At 47.8% G+C, this 19576-nt stretch overlaps 1 protein-coding gene across 1 annotated transcript; it reads right to left on the bottom strand.

Moving 5' to 3' along the window:
- Positions 1-117: 117 nt before the first annotated feature.
- On the bottom strand, positions 118-19515 carry ints6l (integrator complex subunit 6 like). The gene is made up of 18 exons (XM_042074494.1): positions 19160-19515; positions 18966-19043; positions 13736-13885; positions 12623-12712; positions 12057-12240; positions 10978-11106; positions 10581-10744; positions 8771-8923; positions 7452-7584; positions 6725-6819; positions 6481-6591; positions 6008-6223; positions 5684-5810; positions 4531-4673; positions 4140-4371; positions 2950-3327; positions 2311-2404; positions 118-1582 (listed from the first exon to the last, which is right to left on the bottom strand). The coding sequence occupies exons 1-18, from the start codon at positions 19268-19270 to the stop codon at positions 1480-1482; spliced, it is 2691 nt and encodes an 896-aa protein (XP_041930428.1). The 5' UTR covers positions 19271-19515; the 3' UTR covers positions 118-1479.
- Positions 19516-19576: the final 61 nt, after the last annotated feature.

The following is a 19576-nucleotide window of genomic DNA, read 5'->3' on the forward strand; positions in this document are numbered from 1 at the left end:
TTTCTTAAAAAAATCATAAAATTTTCAGATTTTTATATATAATAACAGTTTACAAAATGTTTTATACAACTTTTAAAATATTCTCATTTTTAGGTTCTGGTAAGAATACCATCCAAAAATAATCTATATTTTATTTATGAACATTTAAAAGTAGTATACATCTGCTATTCAAAAAAACAAACTCAAGGAACAACAACTGGGAGTTTATGATGGCCTCCAACAAGTTACTATGAACTGCCAAATGAAGGCCTTTGCAGCTGCCCCACAAGGAACAGGTGACGTATGATGGGGGCTGCAGAGATTTTGGACCACCACACACTTTCTGAGGCAGGACAATGAAAGTTCTGTGGACCCGAACACAACGTGGGCCAGGCCTTAACCAAACACGTGCCCCCCCTCCCCCCTCTCTCCAAGTCCTAATGGACATCTACCAGCCTGTTTTAAGTGCTGAACCTCATTGTAGAGCCAGTGTTCTTCAGAGACTATTGCTTAAAGGACTGTTTGCATGTGAGGAGGTTGTCGACAAGCAACGGCCACATTAAGGTCCTCCACTTTCATCAATAGACATTTGTACTTGCAGGATCTATCTGTCAATCACACCCTATCCCAGAGCACAGAAAAGTGAACTCCACATATCAGACTGAGGTAGACTTTTCATGTGGGCCTCAGATTGTTAATTGAACCAGCTAGTTGCTCTCCCTACCTTGTAAGCTTGCAGCCACACTGAATTTCAAGTGGTGTCAATTCAGGAAGTTAAGTTGAGCTCCCTCAGCGAATGATGCCATTCTGATTATTGCTGTGTAGTGGTGTAGAACACATCAGCTGTTGGGTGGCCAATGGTTACCCCTTGGTCTATAAACCTGTGGCTCGTTTAAAAACAACAGGAATCATACTACACTACATCTGACATTGTGACATTTCCAATCTTTCACCTGCATGAAGGTTAGGCTTCATGTAACAAAAACCTCCAGCCCCGAGCCGTGGCTTCTTAGAAGCTCCGAGGACACTGTGCATCACGCTGACTATCTGGAGTGTGTTTTGTGGATCTGTAGATGCGGTGTCGGTGTGGTCAGCTGGTTCAGAAACAGACTACAGTAGCTGTGAGTCTTGATTTAATGTCTCATGACTTTCAGAACACCCCTCCCCCCCTTTCCAAAAAAAAGAACACTCAAACTAGCATGACCTTTGTCTTAAAAAAAAAAAATCTGGATCTTGACATCCGCCTCTGTGTCTCCCATATCCCATGTCTCCCTTTCCTTGGGCTCAGCTGTGCCCTGAGGGAGCTGCTGATTGGTCAGTCTTTTCTCCTCATCAGGGTCAGTTGGTGTGTGTATGTATGTATGTGTGTGTGTGTGTGTCGGTGTGGCCCCTTCTCTCTCTCTCTTCCCGTGCCTTCTGTCTTGCGTGCGTGTTTGTGTGTGTATATCTCTCCATCTCTTCTTTCTCTTTGTCTGCAGTCAGCGAGGACAGGCGGTGACACTATCTGCCGTGGATGTTGTTGACCCTCTGCGGCAGCATCTGCTTCTCCTCCATCTCCTCCAGAGCCGTCTCCAGCTGCTGGATCAGCACCCGCTTCTTAAACCTGCACCGAGAGGACGGAGAGAGAGAACAGACACACATGAGGGAATGGGAGGAAGGACAGAGACACGGAGGGAGAGGTGTAGGTCACAGAGAACAGAAATGGCCGGGGGATGGGAAGAGTGAGCGAGGGAGGGAGGGAGGGAGGGAGTGAGGGAGTGAGAGAAAAGGAGAGCGCAAGAGGAGATGTCAGGGTGAATTTGAGGCAGCAGGAGGCTGTGTCCATTCAGGAAGAGTGAAAGGCAGAAAGTGGACAGGCGGCGTGTGCCCGTGTAGCACCACAGGGGTACTGCAGGGTGCCAGATTGGTGGTGGGCACAACAGATGCGACCTCAATGTCTTTTGGCTCCGGCAGCATTTACTGGACACAATGTGCCTCAATACAGGAAACAACTATTTGAAAGCCTTTAAGGTGCAGTAAGCACTTCATCTGGCCTGCTTTACATCCTGGTAACCACCACAAACACAGATTCTTTTTAAATAAAATACTAACGGATTCTGTAATTAGAAACAGTCTGACTCTATGAGCCACTCAGGAAATATCGGAGGAGACAGGCAACCATCCTTGCCAATTATTTTGTGCACTCAGTGAACTGAGGGCCTGAACTACAGCGACCGCAGTCTGTCAGAAGGAAATGCTTACTCTGCCTACAGCAGGTATAGGTAATGCATCAGTATGAAAAAAGGCAATGAATATAACAGTGGGTATGTGTGGTAGGGCTTTCTGACTCACCTGGCAGCCTCTTTGATGGCATGGTGGATGAAGTACCTCTGCACAGACACCGGCCCTTTCACCTCCTCCAGTAGCCTGAAGATAGTCTCATAGTCTGGGGAGAGGCACATGGCAGAGATTAGAAGAAAGCTAAGACCATCAAGATCAATATCAACCTCAAGCCTTATATAGCACAACACAATGGTTTGTTCTACACTGAACCTGACACAGTCAAACACACTCACAAAGAAAAGCCTTTTAGTCCAGCTCAGGGCTTTAGCTGGCATATGCACACAGCTATATTCAGACAGGCAACCTCTGCAACCACATTCTAACCATTTAGCAGCCCTTGGGCAATCTCTCTGTGAACATGTGCATGTTCTCTTTTCACTACCAGTTAAGTGAAACAGAGGTCAGAAAGGGACTTCAGTGGAAATGACTTCATGTCATGGAATAAGAATGCCTGGTATGTACTGTATGAGTGTGTGTGTGTGTGTGTGTGTGTGTGTGTGTGTGTGTGTGTGTGTGTGTGTGTGTGTGTGTGTGTGTGTGTGTGTGTGTGTGTCTGAGCCCAGAGCTGTTATTTGTGTGTGTGTGTCTGTGCCCAGAGCTGTTGTGTGAGTGTGTATGTGTGTGTGTGTAGGCGCTGGGGATACTCACTGCGACCAGGCTTGCGGACTTCCTTGATGACCCGTGAGCGCAGCTCGGCGTTGCTACCCTCCAGCGGGATCATGATGACCGTCCCCGGGGTGCTCTCCCCTCCGTTCCCGTCGGTCACCCCCTCCTGGCTGGGAGGACTCAGGCCCTCGCAGTTCTGCTGGCGGTCCAACGGCCTCTCGTCCAGCCCGTCCTCGCTGAGACACTCGTCCATTCCGGACCGGTCCTCGCCGCTGTCACTCAGGCCACCCCCTCCCCTCTCATCCAATGAGATGCCTGCAGGACTGCTGTCCACCCCTCCAGGCCAGCCGTCATTGGCCTCTGTACCTGGTCCTCGGTCTCCATTGCTCTCCGTTCCTAGGACACTGTTCCCCTCCACTCCTGTAGGGGGAGACAGGCTGACGGTAAATATTTTGACTGAAGAAAAAAAAAAGACCTTTTCTCTGTGACCTTTTCACCTGTGTAGGCATCATTTACACTGTCGTTTGAGCCTAGAGATAACTGGATTCCATCCACAGCTGGTGTATATGTCATTGTCCACAGTTAGACAATGATACATATTTCTTTATGCTTGAGCAAGCAAACTTGACTGAGCTTACCTAATACACTTGGAAACAATGGGAGTAGGACACACTCAATTCAAACAATACAAAAAGGTATGAGGAAGGGACACTAAATAACATTTCACTATACCAATTGCAGGATATTGCCTGTACCAAATCATTCAACTAAATAGTTTCGTTCTCAAGCATCGTCAGCCTAATTGAAGTCTGCAGTGGTTATATGATAGGATGACTCAGAGGTAAGAGCTATTACTATTGCTGTGGAGCTCACACACTGAACCCAGACTCAAACATAATACTGTACACTCATTCATGCCAGATAAAGCAGCGACAGCGCTGAGCTCTCCTTAACGCTCATAACTAAATAATTCTCCAACAACCTTCCTCTTTGTCTTGACCCATCTCTCTCTCTCTTTTCCTCCTCTTTCTCTCTTCTCTCTTTCTCTCTCTCTCCTCTCTCTTTTCCTCCTCTCTCTCTTCTCTCTCTCTCTCTCTCTCTCTCTCTCTCTCCCCCCCCCCCTCTCTCTCTCCCCTCTCTCTCTCTCTCTCTCTTCTCTCTCCCCTCTCTCTCTCTCTCTCTCTCTCTCTCCTCATTAGTCTGTGTTCCTCCTGTTCTCCCAGCCTAATTACCTCTGAGCAGTGGGATTGGCTTGATGAGGCCCTGCTGCTGGCCCTGAGCTCCCGGTGCTCCTTTGGTCACCACGTGGTTGGTGATGATGGGCGGGGTCTGCGGCCGCCGCAGCAGTGGCGACATGCTCCTCCGCCTCTTGGGCGCCGCGCCCGAGTTGGGGTCCCCCGAGTTGCCCCGCTTCTTGTTTTGGGGGCCCGTCACAAACTCGTCGGCCTCGTCGATCATCATCCCCTGGGGAGAGGCCACACATTGTAATGCAGGTCCACAGACAGGAAGGAAGGCCTTCAGAATAACTAGTGCGCTCTCAGTATGTCATATAGAATCAGAGGAAGCGGAACAATGGAGTGTGTTGGGAGTGCAGGGGCCTGTTAGCCCTGCACTCATGGGTACCTTCTTATCCTGCTTGAAGGGGTTCCCAAACGTGTGCAGGCGCTTGGGCTGGTCAGGGTCGATCTCCCGCAGCGGCGAGGGCATCATCTTCAGGTACTCCTGATAGTTGCCCATCTGGCCGACGGGGATGCTGTGCAGGTAGTCTGTGGAGGAGAGAAGAGCAATGAGGCCCCAGACACATCCGTTACGTCCTGCACTCCAACCACTGGAAAGGGCATGACCAGGGGAACTCCATTAGAGTTTATTAACGTGGGGCTCAGGTTTGTCTTTCTGAGCGGTTGTGGGGAGTATGCGGGTAGAGTTAGCAAATAAAGTAGACTCTTGTGACCACTAGTACACAGAGTCCAAAGCGATGAGAGAGGCCTGTTTTGATACCAAACAAATACAACACAAATAGCCACTGGTGACCTCTTCACATCAAACTAATAGACAGGACTTGGCACAAACCACAGCTGCCTGAGAAAATCCCTGAATCAAATTACACAACATCTCTGAGGCAATACATTTTGTTTTTGCTTTTTTCTGCCAGCACATATGGATCATCACAACATGGATTCTTGCCTGGTAAATGGAAATTGGCCTTAAAACATTTAAGGCTCACCGCAGTTGCATAATTGGGCCTTTGTCATCACACACAGATGTTTAAAACAAAATAAGGCCACTGCAGCAGCGCTTGGACAAACAGGGTTATTCCCCATCTTTTCAGACTACAGCAGCTGCTTTCAATTCAACTGCTACTTCTATGGCTGTTTAGAAAGCTCATGGCAATTATATTTTACATGTTTTTCGTTGCCATCAATAAAAAGAAAATCATAGGCAATTCCTTGAAATATCTTGTATTTGTGTCCAAAAGATCACTTTTCCAGTGTGAACACCTTCCTTCCAGTGTTTTGAAACCTCGTATTACTGGAACAAAAAGTGGAAGCCCTTTGTCCTTCCTTGTGGCAATGGAAATATGCTCACTTGTAATAATGCAGCATCAAAACAGACTGTTATGAGGGTCTTAGTGTAATGCAGTTCAATGCAGTGCAGTGTAATGGGAAAAGCGTTAAGTAGGTAAGTACAAAAGTCCAATGATTAACACTTTAATTTAAACTTGACAGTGAATGTGAGTCAGTGAAGAGTGAATGTGTATATTTTTGTAATCGTTTACCTTCGTCCTGTCCCCTAATGAGCTTCTGGGTTGTCCTCAGAAGGTTGGAGCGCATGCGGGTCACCTGATCCAGAAGGTTCCGTCTTGGAATGTCATAGGCATTCCGATAGGCCTGGGGCTTCAGATCCTTCACAGGAAATAGAGGGAGAAAAAATGTGAAAAGAGAAAAATGTGATTTATGTCTAATGTTCAAAGGCCTTCTTGAATCTGATCATATTAAGCAAACAGTGCTGGCTTTTCATATCCCCCTCTGCCAAATCGATCTCAACCCAAAAAAACATGATCTCTGGCGTTAATATTTCATCGATGGCCTGGCGGTGGTACCTTGTTGAGCAGTGCGATCTGGAAGCCAGCAAACTCTTTGAAGTTGATGTCGGCGAGCCGCAGCGGCATCTCCCCGGTGATCCCCTGGAGCAGCTGCTTGAAGTCCCGGCGGTGCGCCAGCGACAGGGCGTTGGAGTGGTTCTTCACCTTGATGCCCGTTTCCTGAGGGGGCTTCTTGCCCACTGACGCAATCAGACGGTCTGACTCGATTTTGGCCTGTGAGAAACGACAAGGGTCTAGTTAGCCAAAGAACAGCTAATCCAAGAAAATACAAGGCAAGCACATCAGCAGGGTCTTGTTTCTTTTCATGTAACTGCTATTGTTGAACATTCGTTTCATGTGCTTCTTGCAGATATAATAAATAATAGATCCCTGCTGGCTTGTCTCGGTCTGAATATTCTCCCCCACTGCTTTCCTGTCAGTGTCAATAAAAGTGGACTTGCGCTGAGCTGGACCGGGCCGGCTGGACTGACCTGCTGGCTGAGCTTCTTCAGGTAGGAGATGACGCTGTAGCTCAGGCCGCAGTCCATGTTGTCGGAGATTAGATTTGGAGCTCCCATCATCCTCAGTGCCTTCTTCAAGGGCTGTAGAACAGATAAGATGATAGCAGTGTTAATAAAGAATATCATCCTAATATACAAATGTGCTTTTAAACAACATTTTATTGATATCATATATTAGATATTATTGAGATTAATTAACTAAGCAGGGTCTTACCAGTAGGAAATATGGTGGCATGGACTTCAGGTAGATCTCAAAGGCCTGTCGCCATTTTAGGTTTGGCTTCAGCTTGTGCACTTTAAACAGGTCGTCTGTTGGGAGACATGTTTGCGGGAGACAGTGAGAAAAGAGGAAGGAAACAAGAGACGGAGAGATGCTAAGGAAGGTACTGTGCTCCATCCAACCCCTGGAGGGCTTTATTTGGCTTCCATGGTAACATAGCTGACACATTCATTTAGTCAAGCTAAAAGTCTTGAAAAGGCGACGGAAGCACAAGACAGTGACAAATGCTCCAGTAGGCCCCCCGGGGGCCGTTGATGTAGTCTCTGTGCCCTGAGCGTCTGGCTCTTTGATTTGCTCCTCTGCCTAATAGAGTTTGAGGGTTAATCAGGCTAAATTAAGAAGTATGAGTGCATGGATGGAAAATGTGGCCATACGCTTCTAACCAGCTGAAAAATCTCTTTTTACTGCCTATGTTTTTCTGCCGATACACAACCCAACCGCTTTTCCTCCAACAGAACCACTCATTATAATAATCTAAACACCAGTTCTTCAAGTGTTCAAGTTTCCACCATATCCTGATTAGCTCCGATCCTCCACCATCAACTTTCAGTGTAATGCTATAGTGTAAGTTGAAGCCCTATTTAAACTTTCTTTAGCCTTCTCCATGTGCGTGTCGAGTGTGCTTCAGCAAGTCATGCACGCCGCGTGCTGGGACACATACCAAGCAGAGGCAACAGGACAGGGTAGTTGTAAGGCATGACGAAGAGGTTGACACAGGTGAGCGTGGTGCTCGCTTTCAGGTAACCAAACGGGTGAGCCAGCTCGCTGTGCTTCCCACTGCAGTTCACAAACACCTGAGACGGAGAAAAAAAGAGACAGAGAGGGGGAGGGGGAGAGAGAGAGAGAGAGACAGAGGGAGAGAGAAAGAGAGAGAGAAAGGGTTACAATGCTGTAGCTTCAAGCTCTTTAACTCCACCGTTTGTCTTAGTATTCAACCGAGCACGCACGGCGCTGCCTCTGGGACCAGTGCTGCGGTGCCCCGCGCCATGCCTCGTTACTCCAGGAGGCCCCCCTAGAGACGCTCCTACTAAACCTGTCCCCTCCCCAGACTCCCACCCACCCAGCGCTGCAGCCCAACATGCCGGCCGTCCCCCAGGGGCAGAGCAGGGATGGGGGCGCTTTCCAGAGATGGCCTCCCTCGGCGCGCCACCTGCCGTATCTCTGCGCTCATGGTGCTTAATCAGTCTGGCTGCTAACCGCTAACATCTTACCATTCCCTCGCTTATTATTGCTGCATAGGTGGAGTACCTATGGAGTACCAATCCAGTGTGCCAACTCCAAGCCTGGAGCGGTTTACGACACTCAAAGGGCATGGTCATGGCGTGTTTATGGGTTGATCTGATCTGGGCCATGTCTCCATGCCCTTTGATCCTCTCCAGACTCATGTGGGAAAATTCCACATTTTAAAGGAGCGTAGCAGACTTGACCTCACCTGACCTCATCAGAGATTCCAAAGTGGTGCAGGGTGAATGGACAGAACATTGCATCATTACATCTAAATGCCCCCAAGCCTGTGAGTCATCGACAGAACATTAGCTGTGAACAGAACTACTTATTTGTATCTGCCTAAAATAGAACCCGGATATAAAACAACTTACAAGCTGCCTTGAGTTGTGTTTGTGCCAAGCCTCTTTTTTTTACAACAGGCTTGTTCTGGCACAGTTGATAAGTGCTAATCTGCAAACCATACATAATCCTGAAACACCATCTCATACAAAGATTCCCAACATACACTTCTGACTAGCTCTGCATCCATTCAAAATATAGCACTGTATAGTATAGTTATTATGTCTGTGTTGCCAACGTGAAGCCTGTTATTATTATATTGTTGTATCTGTCCCACCCAAGGCTTTGTATACAAATATAATTCGGCTTTTCACCTATTTGTTTAGACAAATAGTACAAGACAAGCTACATAATTAAATGGGCAGTGTTGGGTGTGCGAGTTCATCCTGCTTTGACTGTCAAGGCGGAGCCTACCTGCCAGCACATGTGCGGTGACTTCCTCTCCAGGATGTACTGCGTGAGGGGCGAGGGCTCCAGCTCGTACTTGTCGAAGGGCAGCTTGTCTATCACCATGGGCTCACAGTCCACGCAGGAGAAGCGCACCACCGGGTGGGCAGAGCGCGGCGGCTGCCAGGGAACAAGACAGGACCAGAGGGATGGCATGGGATCAGCATGGTGTGTGTTAAGAGAAGACACTGAGGGAGTGGAGCATGGGCCCAGTTGGGTGGAGGAAGCCCCCACCCATACCAGACACATGGCATCATAAGCTGTTTATCTATATCAGACCCACACACCCATCCACACACACACACACACACACACACACACACACACACACACACACACACACACACACACACACACACACACACACTTAGGATACAGACACTGATGTTAAAAAGGGATGGCTCCACAGACTTGTTGGCTGTCGCTCGAAAGCAGGGCTTGTGTGTGTTGTGTATGTTTAGGCCTTTGGCCCCCAAAAATAATGTCTGTACATGTCAAGTCAGAGGCATTGGGTTCCTCTGTTGCAGGCCTGCAAAGCCCAGCCAGCCACTATGTTAAACCCTAAACCCATGCCCACACACATATCCCACGGCAACGCACCAGCTTACAAAAAAAACTCCTTTCAAGCTCTGACATTCGAAAATACCCACACTAAAAACAAAGTCTAAAAAAAACAAGATTTCTAAAGCAACAGGAACAAGAGCTTCTGCTCACGCCCACTGTGCTTTTCAGTTTCATGCGCTCTGGAGGACGAGGGAGAGAAGCGGAGGAAGGAAATCATATGGCTGGCAGAGCGCGAGGTCAAGGGAGGGCACCTGAACATTAAACCCCCTCCTGCTCTCTCCATTAAACAGACTGATCAGGGTGTTCAGGGGAGAGCCAAGATCCCTGCCTGATATGAGGCCTCCGGTCTCTTTGATCAGAGTAAATGGCCTGAGCGGAGCTGAACTCTGCCCTGCTGAGGCCTGATCACACTGAAGCCTGATGGGAGTTCCACAAACAAAGCCTGAAGCCATTACAGTGTATGATCATCCTTCAGTACTGCTGGCTTTGCAATCTCTGCACTCGGTGTCCCGTGAGAATCCCAAACGGCCCACCACCCTTAAGGAACCGCGGCTGATTGATGAGTGCCTAAGCTGGTGGCCAGTGGCCAGCCTCCCAGAGGAGAGCGTTTTAATGCCCTGTAAAAGCCCCCTCCCCGGGCGCGCGAGGCCGCGTGTGGGGGGTGACGAGGAGCGTCCCTAAAGGAAGGTGTTCCTGACGCTCTGTGTGCTCAGAGCGCAGCACACGAGGCCAGATGGGCTCCCGTACAGCTGCAGTGGGCTTGATGTTCTGGAGCAGGAGGAGGGCTGGGATGAGCACAGACGAGAGGAGGAGGAAGCATCAGAGTGGTGATCAGTGTGTGCGCATGTGTGGAGGAGTGAGTGGGTGTGCGGCTGAGTGTGCATGTGTGCCAGTCTGTCAGTATGCTTTCTCCAAGTCTCCATGGTAGGCAACTTTTAGGAGTGTGAGAGTAGCATCTGTTTTCTGGAACATCTGGTTGAATCTAAATTACAAAATGCTGCTGACTGCAAGTGAGGCAAACTGTGGCTTCCTTCTAGTTTCACTATTTAGGGAACGACTCCCATCTCCCATAGGACAGTCTGACCTTGGCATGATGGTACAAAACAACAACACCATTTGTGCTGAGCGGTTTTCATACTTATGGCTGGTGACCTGTCCTGTCTGACTGAGTGCAGTAAGAACAACTGGTGGTCAAACGGATGCCAATGCTCACCAGAGTGGGCGAGTTCTGGTCGGGCCAGAAGGACTCGGGGATGGGCCAGTGGCCCACGGGCACCCCCGTCTTGGGATTGGGACGCACATAGATGAGCTTGTGGCAGCTGTGCCAGGGCTGTGGACTGAAGGACGACACGGACCGGGTCGGATCAACCTGCCCATCTGCAAGAGGAGGGAGAGAGAGAGAGGGAGGGACAGCAGAAGAGAGAGGCCATAAATATCTACAAGCCACTCAGCTACTCCACCCCAAACCTAAAATGCTAAGTGGACATTCCCTTCCTCCGAATACACTCACACACATCTGCTTACAAGCCACCCAGCCTGCTCAGAGTGTCCCGGCTGCTCGGTGACATACATCACTGTTCTAGACTCTGACTGCTGATAGCTGATCCTACCTTCTCCCAGCACAGGGGGGTCCGGCCCCGTCTTCTCAAAATTAATCACCACACCGCTCAGAACCTTCTGCACCAGAGACTCCAGACACTGGTTGAGCATTCTCTGAGTGCGAACACAGTACGAACGGCCTGAGGAGTAGATCAAGAGGGAGAGAGAGAGAGAGAGAGAGAGAGGGGAGTAGGGGTAGAGGACAAAGAAAGAAGGAAAGAGACAAAAGAAAAATCCATGAGGTCCACAAAGCAGTCATTTCAACTGCCACTCTCACAGCCATGAAGCCATGGAGCTCATGTGTGTCCAGCATGCACACACTGCTGCTGTGTGGGGTGTTTATATGTGCTCTGTCGGCCAATGTGCTCCTCTGACCTTCCCTCATGGAAACGTATCTGCTCTGGATTACTTAACACAGTGGAAACCGCTCTGGCAGCCATGCAGTGGGGCGGAAACGGCACTAGAGCAAGTATTTGTGCATGTGTGGGTGCCTGTGTGTGTATGTGTGCTTAAGCACATGTGTATGTTTTTGTGTGGTGGGCGTATTGTGTTAAATATTCACAGGTGTATTCCCGTTTTGAATGTTTAAGAAGACTGGTGTGTGCACATGAATGTATCTGTGCATGCACGCCTGTCCATGTGTAGGAAAGTGTGTGCATATAGGTGTCTACTGTAATTTCCCAACTATTAGCCAAGGTTTATACATTGATTTTGCTAAATTTCTTCAGCTATGAGGTTAATACACCGGGGCTATGAGGTTAATACACGGTATTAATATGGTTTTGTTTTTTAACTTGCATAAAACATTGTCCTGCTGTTTATACACAATGCGGCGAATACACAGGAAATTATTATTACTGTATGATGCGTGGGTGTGTGTCTGAGAGTGTGGTTGAGAGTGTGAAAATGTATATGAGCACACACATATTTGGTCATCTAGATGTGGTTTGTGTATGTGTGATGACCTGAATGAGAGTGTGAGTGTGTGTGTGTGTGTGTGTGTGTGTGTGTGTGTGTGTGTGTGTGTGTGTGTGTGCGCATGCGTCCATCTCTGGCAGAATAATAGTTAAGAGCTCAGGTGCTGTGGTACCTCCAGTAACTTCACACATCTGCGTAATGGCCGACTCGTCGGTGGGGACGCTGCCCAGCTGCTCGTTCTCCGGCATGGCGGCACCGGGCAGACGGAGCACCAGAGCGAAGAGGCGCTGGTCCCAGCGGAACGGCTCCTTGGTCAGCTCACTGCCTGGCAGCGGGGAGTTCAGAGGGAGGTGCAGCTGGGAGGAGAGAGAAGTGAGAGGAGTCAGCGCAGCTCCCCACAAGCGGAACAGGAGACATTGAAACAGTAACCAATTCACAGTCCTCCCTTGCCCACTAGAGGAGCCTCAGCATCCAAAAATATGTTACAATAAGTTACATATTGCAACAATATGGACGCAGGGATCTGAGAAAACATTCCGAAGAAAACATTCCAAAAACTATAAATATATAACATAACTCAAAGGTTCAGCTCAAAGGAGATAGCTCAAAGTGCTGTTTGTCTGTGCTATTGTCTGAACAAAATTATATTCGAAATTGAAAATGGAAAACTGCTCAATATTTCAAACAATGCTGCTGGTATCAGACGGATGGATGGGGTCCAGTGCCGTGACCTCTCACCTCGTCAGATACACCTGAGCTGTGCGTCAGTTTGTTCCCATCTGTGATTGTGATGATCACCGCGGGCTCCAGGAAGAAAGGATTACGGCCCTGAGAGAAAAACAAAAAGTTAAGCAAGGACTTTCCATCTAGCGAGCCCAACACATGCCTGCCCACTCCTGCTTCCAGATAGATAGATAGATAGATAGATAGATAGATACTTTATTGATCCCCAAGGGAAATTCAAGCTCCAGAGAGGGTCTGCTTTCCGACCACCATTCTCTGACCAGAAGGCCCGGAGAATTGCGTAACTCTGGAACCGGCAGTGGGAGCCAAGGATAAATTCTACACAGAATAGAAGTGTGTGTGTGTCAGCATTTGTTTGCAACCCCCCACCCCCCGACTCCTCAATTTTGTTCCACTCAGCCTGCTATGCTGCAGCTGCTTCCACTTGATCATTTCATACAAACTTTTTGAAATATTCCATGATGTCAACCATCAGTGAGGTTCCGATCCTCTGGTCTTTTCATGCATCATAGCTCCCTCCAAGCTACTGGGAGTCCAGCGATAGCGAAAACCTCAGAGAGAGCGAGCGAGCCACTGCTGGACTGAGCCAGGCTCCCAGCGTGTGCTGTAGGGGTCAGGGCACGCCTGCTCACTCTCCCCGCAAGGAGACAGTAAGTGGATTTACATACTGCCTCGGCGCTATACTTTGCTAGACTGACCCCCAACCCCCCTTCCCCTATCTAATCCATCATGCTTTCAGACTGGGAGCGTGAGGGAACAATGGGTGCACTGACAGGGGAATGAGAGAGTGAGAAATTGTGGAGGTAATGGACAAGAAGCTCATATTCACAGCCCAGACAGTCAGAAAGACGTGGTCATTACAGTGCAGTAAGGAATATCATTCTGAAAGACTATCTTTCTGAAAAATAATGCTTGCGTGAGTACTTAGTAAATGCATGGAACTGCATGACTTCTAGGTTGTAGGTTTACATTACTGACACGGAATAATGCCTATGCATGATAATCACAGGATTAAAAAGAAATATGTACATAGCATTCTGTTCTAGTGTTAAATGTGTTAAATGCTGATAAGGGTCAGCGAAGACCAGTTCAACCATATCAAGGTACCTGGCCATAGTTGTCGATGCCAGATGCCAGTCTGTTGAGGTTGAGCAGGTCGAAGGCAGAGCGCAGGGCCTGACCCATGGTCGTGAGCCCAGACGCCTGCAGATTCTTCAGCTCGCTCATGAACGTGGCATGGTTCTCTCTCCATCCCGCCTGAAATACACAAACACACACACAACATGAAACAGATCGTCATAATGGCATTGCCCAGTGCATTTTACAAATGCACACATAACCAGGAAGAAACACAGTTTAATATTAAAGTGACGAGATATATTCGGTGGGACTGTTTTTTAAACCCATGGCTTATCTGGAAACATTTACCTCTAGTTCTGACAACTGCAATATGGACATATAGATAGATAGATAAATAGATAGATACTTTATTGATCCTCAAGGGGAAATTCAAGAATCAAAATAACTAAAAATAAATCAAAATATCAAAATAACTATCTAAATAAATATATAAATAAATAATCCCATGGTCTATTAAGCATTGCTGCTCTCACTCTTTCCTCAGGCGAGGTCAAGCACCTTTCAGCTCCAGCATTATGCTTAATCTACGGATGACCTGCAGGCTTACCACTTTCACCGTAAGCACTACCACGCCTAAGTGACGAGTGCGGGAGGGAGAAAGAGAGTGACAGACAGACAGATAGTCAGGTTGGAAACAAATAGGATAAGCTGTTCTCAATGTTTGTGTGTGAGTGTGAGTGTGTGCTTGTGTACCTAGGTAGCATGGGAGTTTAGAGATAAAATTAGTGCGATACAGGATCTTATTCGGTTTGTTTTCGGTTCTCTGGAGATGACATTTTTGCTGCTGCAGTATAGCAGATCTGACCCATATAACTTCAAAAACCTACTGTACGTCCTTAACCCAGTGCCGCCCCATGGCGTATGTGCATGTGCGTGAATGGCTGGATGACAGAGTCACTAGCCCAGCTCACATTCAATAAAAGACTTTCAAATACTGTGAGAACCTGACAGAGTGCACACAAGCATGCACAAACAGTACATTTCTTTCAAAGCAGTGGAATGGCTAATTAACAGGCTAGGTCCTCCCACAGATCTGCTATATAGGATGAGATGACAGGGCAAGAACACACACAGCTAACACACATTCTGACGACCAGGGGGAGAAACCCATGGCGATAACACATGCACACCCTAAACTGCGGGAAAATAACCCACAGCGCCAGGGTGTGTGTGATGTGTGTGTGTGTGTGTGTGTGTGAGATGTGTGATGTGTGATGTGTGTGTGATGTGTGATGTGTGTGTGTGTGTGTGTGTGTGTATGTGTGTGTGTGTGTGATGTGTGTGCATGTGCGTGTGTGTGCACGCCTCCCGAGTGTGTAAGTGTGACTCTTAGCTCACCCTCAATAATTCAAACCAGAGAGTAATTCTATTTTTCCCCCCACCCATCCCTCTGTTTTCTCTCTGCCTTGGCATTAACAATTCATTGCATCTGTGGGAGTGCGACAGCGATCAGAGCCTCTATTATCACAACGCTGTCTGGCTTCCAGCGCACAAAGGGAGACGGAGGCCGAGGCAAAGTGACACAGAGAGGCAAAGAGAGAGCGCACTAGTGTGCGCGGACAGCCGCACATGAGGGGATTCAATCAGCTCAGCGTACAACCACTCCACCATCACCGGCACATTTCCTATAGCACTTGCTGCGAGTGGGGTGCAGCATATTGTGTTATTAAGTGGCTGATTAAGGGATGAGTCCAGGCAGATGCGGGGACGGGACTGGTTTAGGGAGGGCAAGTAACTGCCTGCAGTCCCAAACATGGGCATGGCTTCCCCTGCCACCTCTCCTCCACCTCAGCCTGCTGCTGGCACACATGAGCTGCTCTGTATTAATGGACAGATAAGGACTTGTTCCCCTTAGGAAGCCTGCACGCGTGGAGTCGGCGGCCCCGCCGCCACTGTGCCCGAGTGCCGCTCTGCACCCACTAGACAAGGGAGCGTGTAGGCACAGGAACAGGAAAGACACAGAGATGGGCCAATAGGGGAGGAAGACAAAGAAAAAGGAAGACACCCAAACATCAGCACCACAGAGAGTCATTGAGAGAGTGCAAGAGAGAGAGAGAGAGAGAGAGAGAGAGAGAGAGAGAGAGAGAGAGAGAGAGAGAGAGAGAGAGAGAGAGAGAGAGAGAGAGCATGGCAAATCCATGCAGGGTGGTATTCCCTTCATGTGTGTGTAATAATAAAGGCAGAGTGGAGAGGTGAGCCGTCACAACAGTGGAATGAGTGACTGCTTATCCAGCCAGCCGAGGCCATGATCCCGTATCACATGGCCAAGGTTGTGAACGGATCGCGGCCCCGACCCCTCCACATCTGGACTCTGTCTAACTCTCTCGGGGAGAACCTCGCTGACCCAAAATGTTACAGTGGTTCCCAGCATTCCCTGGGCTTTTCCATGCATGCATGGTGCCTGCTAAGGGGAAGACATTGAGTGGCCTTTTTTCCAAGCCGACTCTCACAAGTCACTATGGCCATACAGCTGAGCAGAAAGTGGAAGACAGTCCCGAACGCTGGATCTGGTCTCGCCAACTTTACAGAGCTTAACGTCACCTGTCAGCACTGCAAACAGTAACACAAACATGATTCAGGCCAGAGATAAGAACCGAGCTTATCTGAAGGGTAAACATGGAGCTATGATAGCAGCACAACACTGTCTACAAGCCTACCCTGTAGGCCTATCACATTCAACTGTAGGATATGTTTCATGCTTTAAAAAATTGCATGTTGTTTTACTTCCCGTTGCATAGTTATTCTCTGAAAGAATTTGGCTATTTAGAGGCTTAGGGGTGACCTTCTTGCCTCAGAGACAAAGGAACACAAACACCACCCAAGCTTCCTCTGCAAACATTCACAGAAACCAGCTCCTCTCTTCCTAGGTGTAACAGGCTGAGTGTTTTTCTCATTAGCGTCTTAGCACAAAGCCAGCGACGTGCCGTCTCAGCAACGCAACCAAGGAGGAGCGCTCTCTGGCCTTTAAGGGTGTTGCTCGATTCATAAGTGGATGAACTGCTTCTGCAAACATGCATCGGCTGCCAAACTGCATGTCGTCATGCCAGGAAGGGGGGAAAAACAGCCCATCAACCACAGAGCTAAGAATAATGTTCTACTTGTCCAGGAATGAGACAACAAGTGAGGCACAGAGACAGGAAAGGAGGGCATTGTCAGAACTGGAGGCTCACTGGAACTCTTCTCTGATTAGCTGCTGAAAAGCTCATGAATAATTGACAAGCGTGAACAAGCCACTCTCGCACAGACACCAGAATCACAATCGCCCAGATTCTGCCCCGGTCTGAACATGTGCGACCCACACTAAAGATATTACTCCAGAGAAAACTGTTCCTTATGCCTTATCACTGATGCTTGAAAGAGACTAAGGGCTAAGAGGGGAGTGGGGGGTTGGTGGGGGTGGTGAAATGCAAAGTGAGGTAAAAGAACAAGCTACGCTTGGGTGGAAAACAAATGTTCAATCTTCATTCTTGGAATCATTCATTCAAAATGCTTAAGTGAACAGGGCTGGCACATCACATGCCAAGCATGAAGTGTTGTCACCCCTCTGCCTGTGTCAACAAAGCAGGTGGACAAATGATTATGGTCTGGGCACAGGGTTCTTTGTGATGCGCTGTCGTTCTGAGATAAGATGATTTAGGGGGGAAGGGGTTGGGGGTGGGGGGCACAAAGCAGACGGGGGTAGAAAAAAGCCCCCATGAGAGTGTCTGGACACCTGCCAGGAAGACGAGTCTAATGAACTGCCTGGGAGTAAGTCACTCACAGCGTCAGTGTCAATGTCAAACCACAAGACGGCATACAATTGCACATGCAGGCAACACATACACATACACATACTACACAGCAATGGCATGCTAATGCATGTGTGCCACAAAAAACACTTTGCTTCCACAACTTTAACCAAGCCTTGTGGCCTTGTAATACCCTCAGACACTCATGTTCATGTAGGCTACTAAATACATATCAACTAATGTGGACATCACATTTGAAATACTATGGTTTTGGTTCATTTGGTTGGTTGTGTTGAATATACAATCTGGTTTTAGCCTACAATATAAGTTCCAGTGTGTGTTGATTACTTTAGAATATTTCTGGAGACACACAGTGTTCTGAAATGGGCTTGCACACTATGAGTTTTCAAATAACAAATGTACAATGTTTTTCATTCAAGGTGACTTCTGTTGTATCTAAATTCTGTTTGGTCATGTCAGCATAGTTTGACATACTACCACTAAGTAAATCACTTATGTTGACACTGTTAAATAATCTCCTCAGCAGTGCTGACATCTGACACCTAGGGTGTCCCAGAAAGTTCAACTGAAAGACCAGTCATAAAGATTAGGGGTGCACTCACAAGATCAAGCTGGGACCTCAGTGACCGCTCTATGTTGAAATGTGATTGCCACATGGACGAGTAGGCCATGTTGATTAAAGACCCAGGCCTTTACTGTGTCTATAATGGCACCAGTCACAGTAATATTGACTGTGTAAATAGTCACTGCCATGTGCCCTAGTTCCATTGTTCTTTAGTTTATTAACATGATTATTATGTTAATAGTAGTTCCCTCATTCTAAAAGAGAATGTGGGTATCCTATTCATATGTAAGGACTACTCATGAAAACTTGGAGAGGAAGGGGCAATGGGAGGGAGAAGTGCATGTTCTCTGATTGTGGTGGTGTTGAAGTTCACATTTAATCAGGGTACTTATTCATAAGAAAGACAGCAGTTTGAGTTCACACAGGGCAAGGAAAAACTAACTGCTTAAACAAAATTCAGTAATGGCCTTTGACAAATCAAACACGTTTGATTTGCCCTGTCCATACTGGCCAATGGGAATGCACAGAGGTCAGCCACGGAGCGGATGCTAAAGGACGGTATGAAAAAGAGTGCGGGACACTTGTCCAATCCAGGCAGAGTTAGCCCATCATAGCGTCACTCAAGACGTCACAGCGGATAATAAATCTCTCCGCCTCCATCTCAGCGCCTGAGAGCTTTCCCAACACAAAAGCAAAATGTCCGCCATGTTCAGAGGTTGCGCTGCTCCGGGTCTGCGGGTATTTTAACAAAAATTAGCCGTTTTCTCCACCGGGAGGCCGCCCAAACCCGCAGCTACGAACCAGAGGGACAGTAGAGCCTCATTGTCAGACAAATATCTCCGATTTAACCACATTAAAACACAATTCAACAGTATTTATTTACCTTAACTCCGTATGGTGGATCATCAAATGTAACTAGCATGTACCTGTCGCCTCTACTAGCCGGGTCTCGGGCACGCAGCTGTTAAAGAAAACGAAACAATACACATTAATTTCGACTTATTCCATTATATGGACCCTCAACTTCAACAAGGTACAACAGTAAGCTGAAAAAGTCGGGGTAAAATTATTCTTTACCTTCATAAAGATCTCAACCGCGCCTTTAGCAATGTCCAGATACGTCGTACCCAAATAAGTGCGCTGATTCATAGAGGCGGACGTGTCTATCAGGAAAAGTAAAATAGGCATTTTAAATGTATAGATATTAAGCTATATGCTTACTAAAAAGACCTATTATCGTCATATGAGCTAGCTAGCGGCCCGGGCATGCATATATGTGTGTATATATTTTTGTTATAATCAGACCCCCCCAAAAGAGGGTCGTACTGCCACCCCTTGCAGCCGCCTGACTCTCTATCTGTCTTTACTGAGCACTGCTGAGGCTCGCGCTGTTAGAGAACTTCTCTTCCGAACAGATCGAAACGCCTTCGCTCCGCCGCTACAATCGTATTGGCTAAACCTGGTCACAGTGGCCACTCCCTGTTGTGCATAAAT

Source organism: Alosa sapidissima, chromosome 20, assembly GCF_018492685.1.
Source record: "Alosa sapidissima isolate fAloSap1 chromosome 20, fAloSap1.pri, whole genome shotgun sequence".
Taxonomy (NCBI): Eukaryota; Metazoa; Chordata; class Actinopteri; order Clupeiformes; family Clupeidae; genus Alosa; species Alosa sapidissima.

What these genes read in the sequence shown, in the direction of transcription:
- ints6l (XM_042074494.1), bottom strand. Translation starts at nt 19,270, where the DNA reads ATGCCTATTTTACTTTTCCTGATAGACACGTCCGCCTCTATGAATCAG. An exon ending in CGGTTGAGATCTTTATGAAG is followed by an intron (nt 19,044 to 19,159) that starts GTAAAGAATAAT and finishes TTTCTTTAACAG; the next exon opens with CTGCGTGCCCGAGACCCGGC. An exon ending in GCTCAGGTGTATCTGACGAG is followed by an intron (nt 12,241 to 12,622) that starts GTGAGAGGTCAC and finishes CTCTCCTCCCAG; the next exon opens with CTGCACCTCCCTCTGAACTC.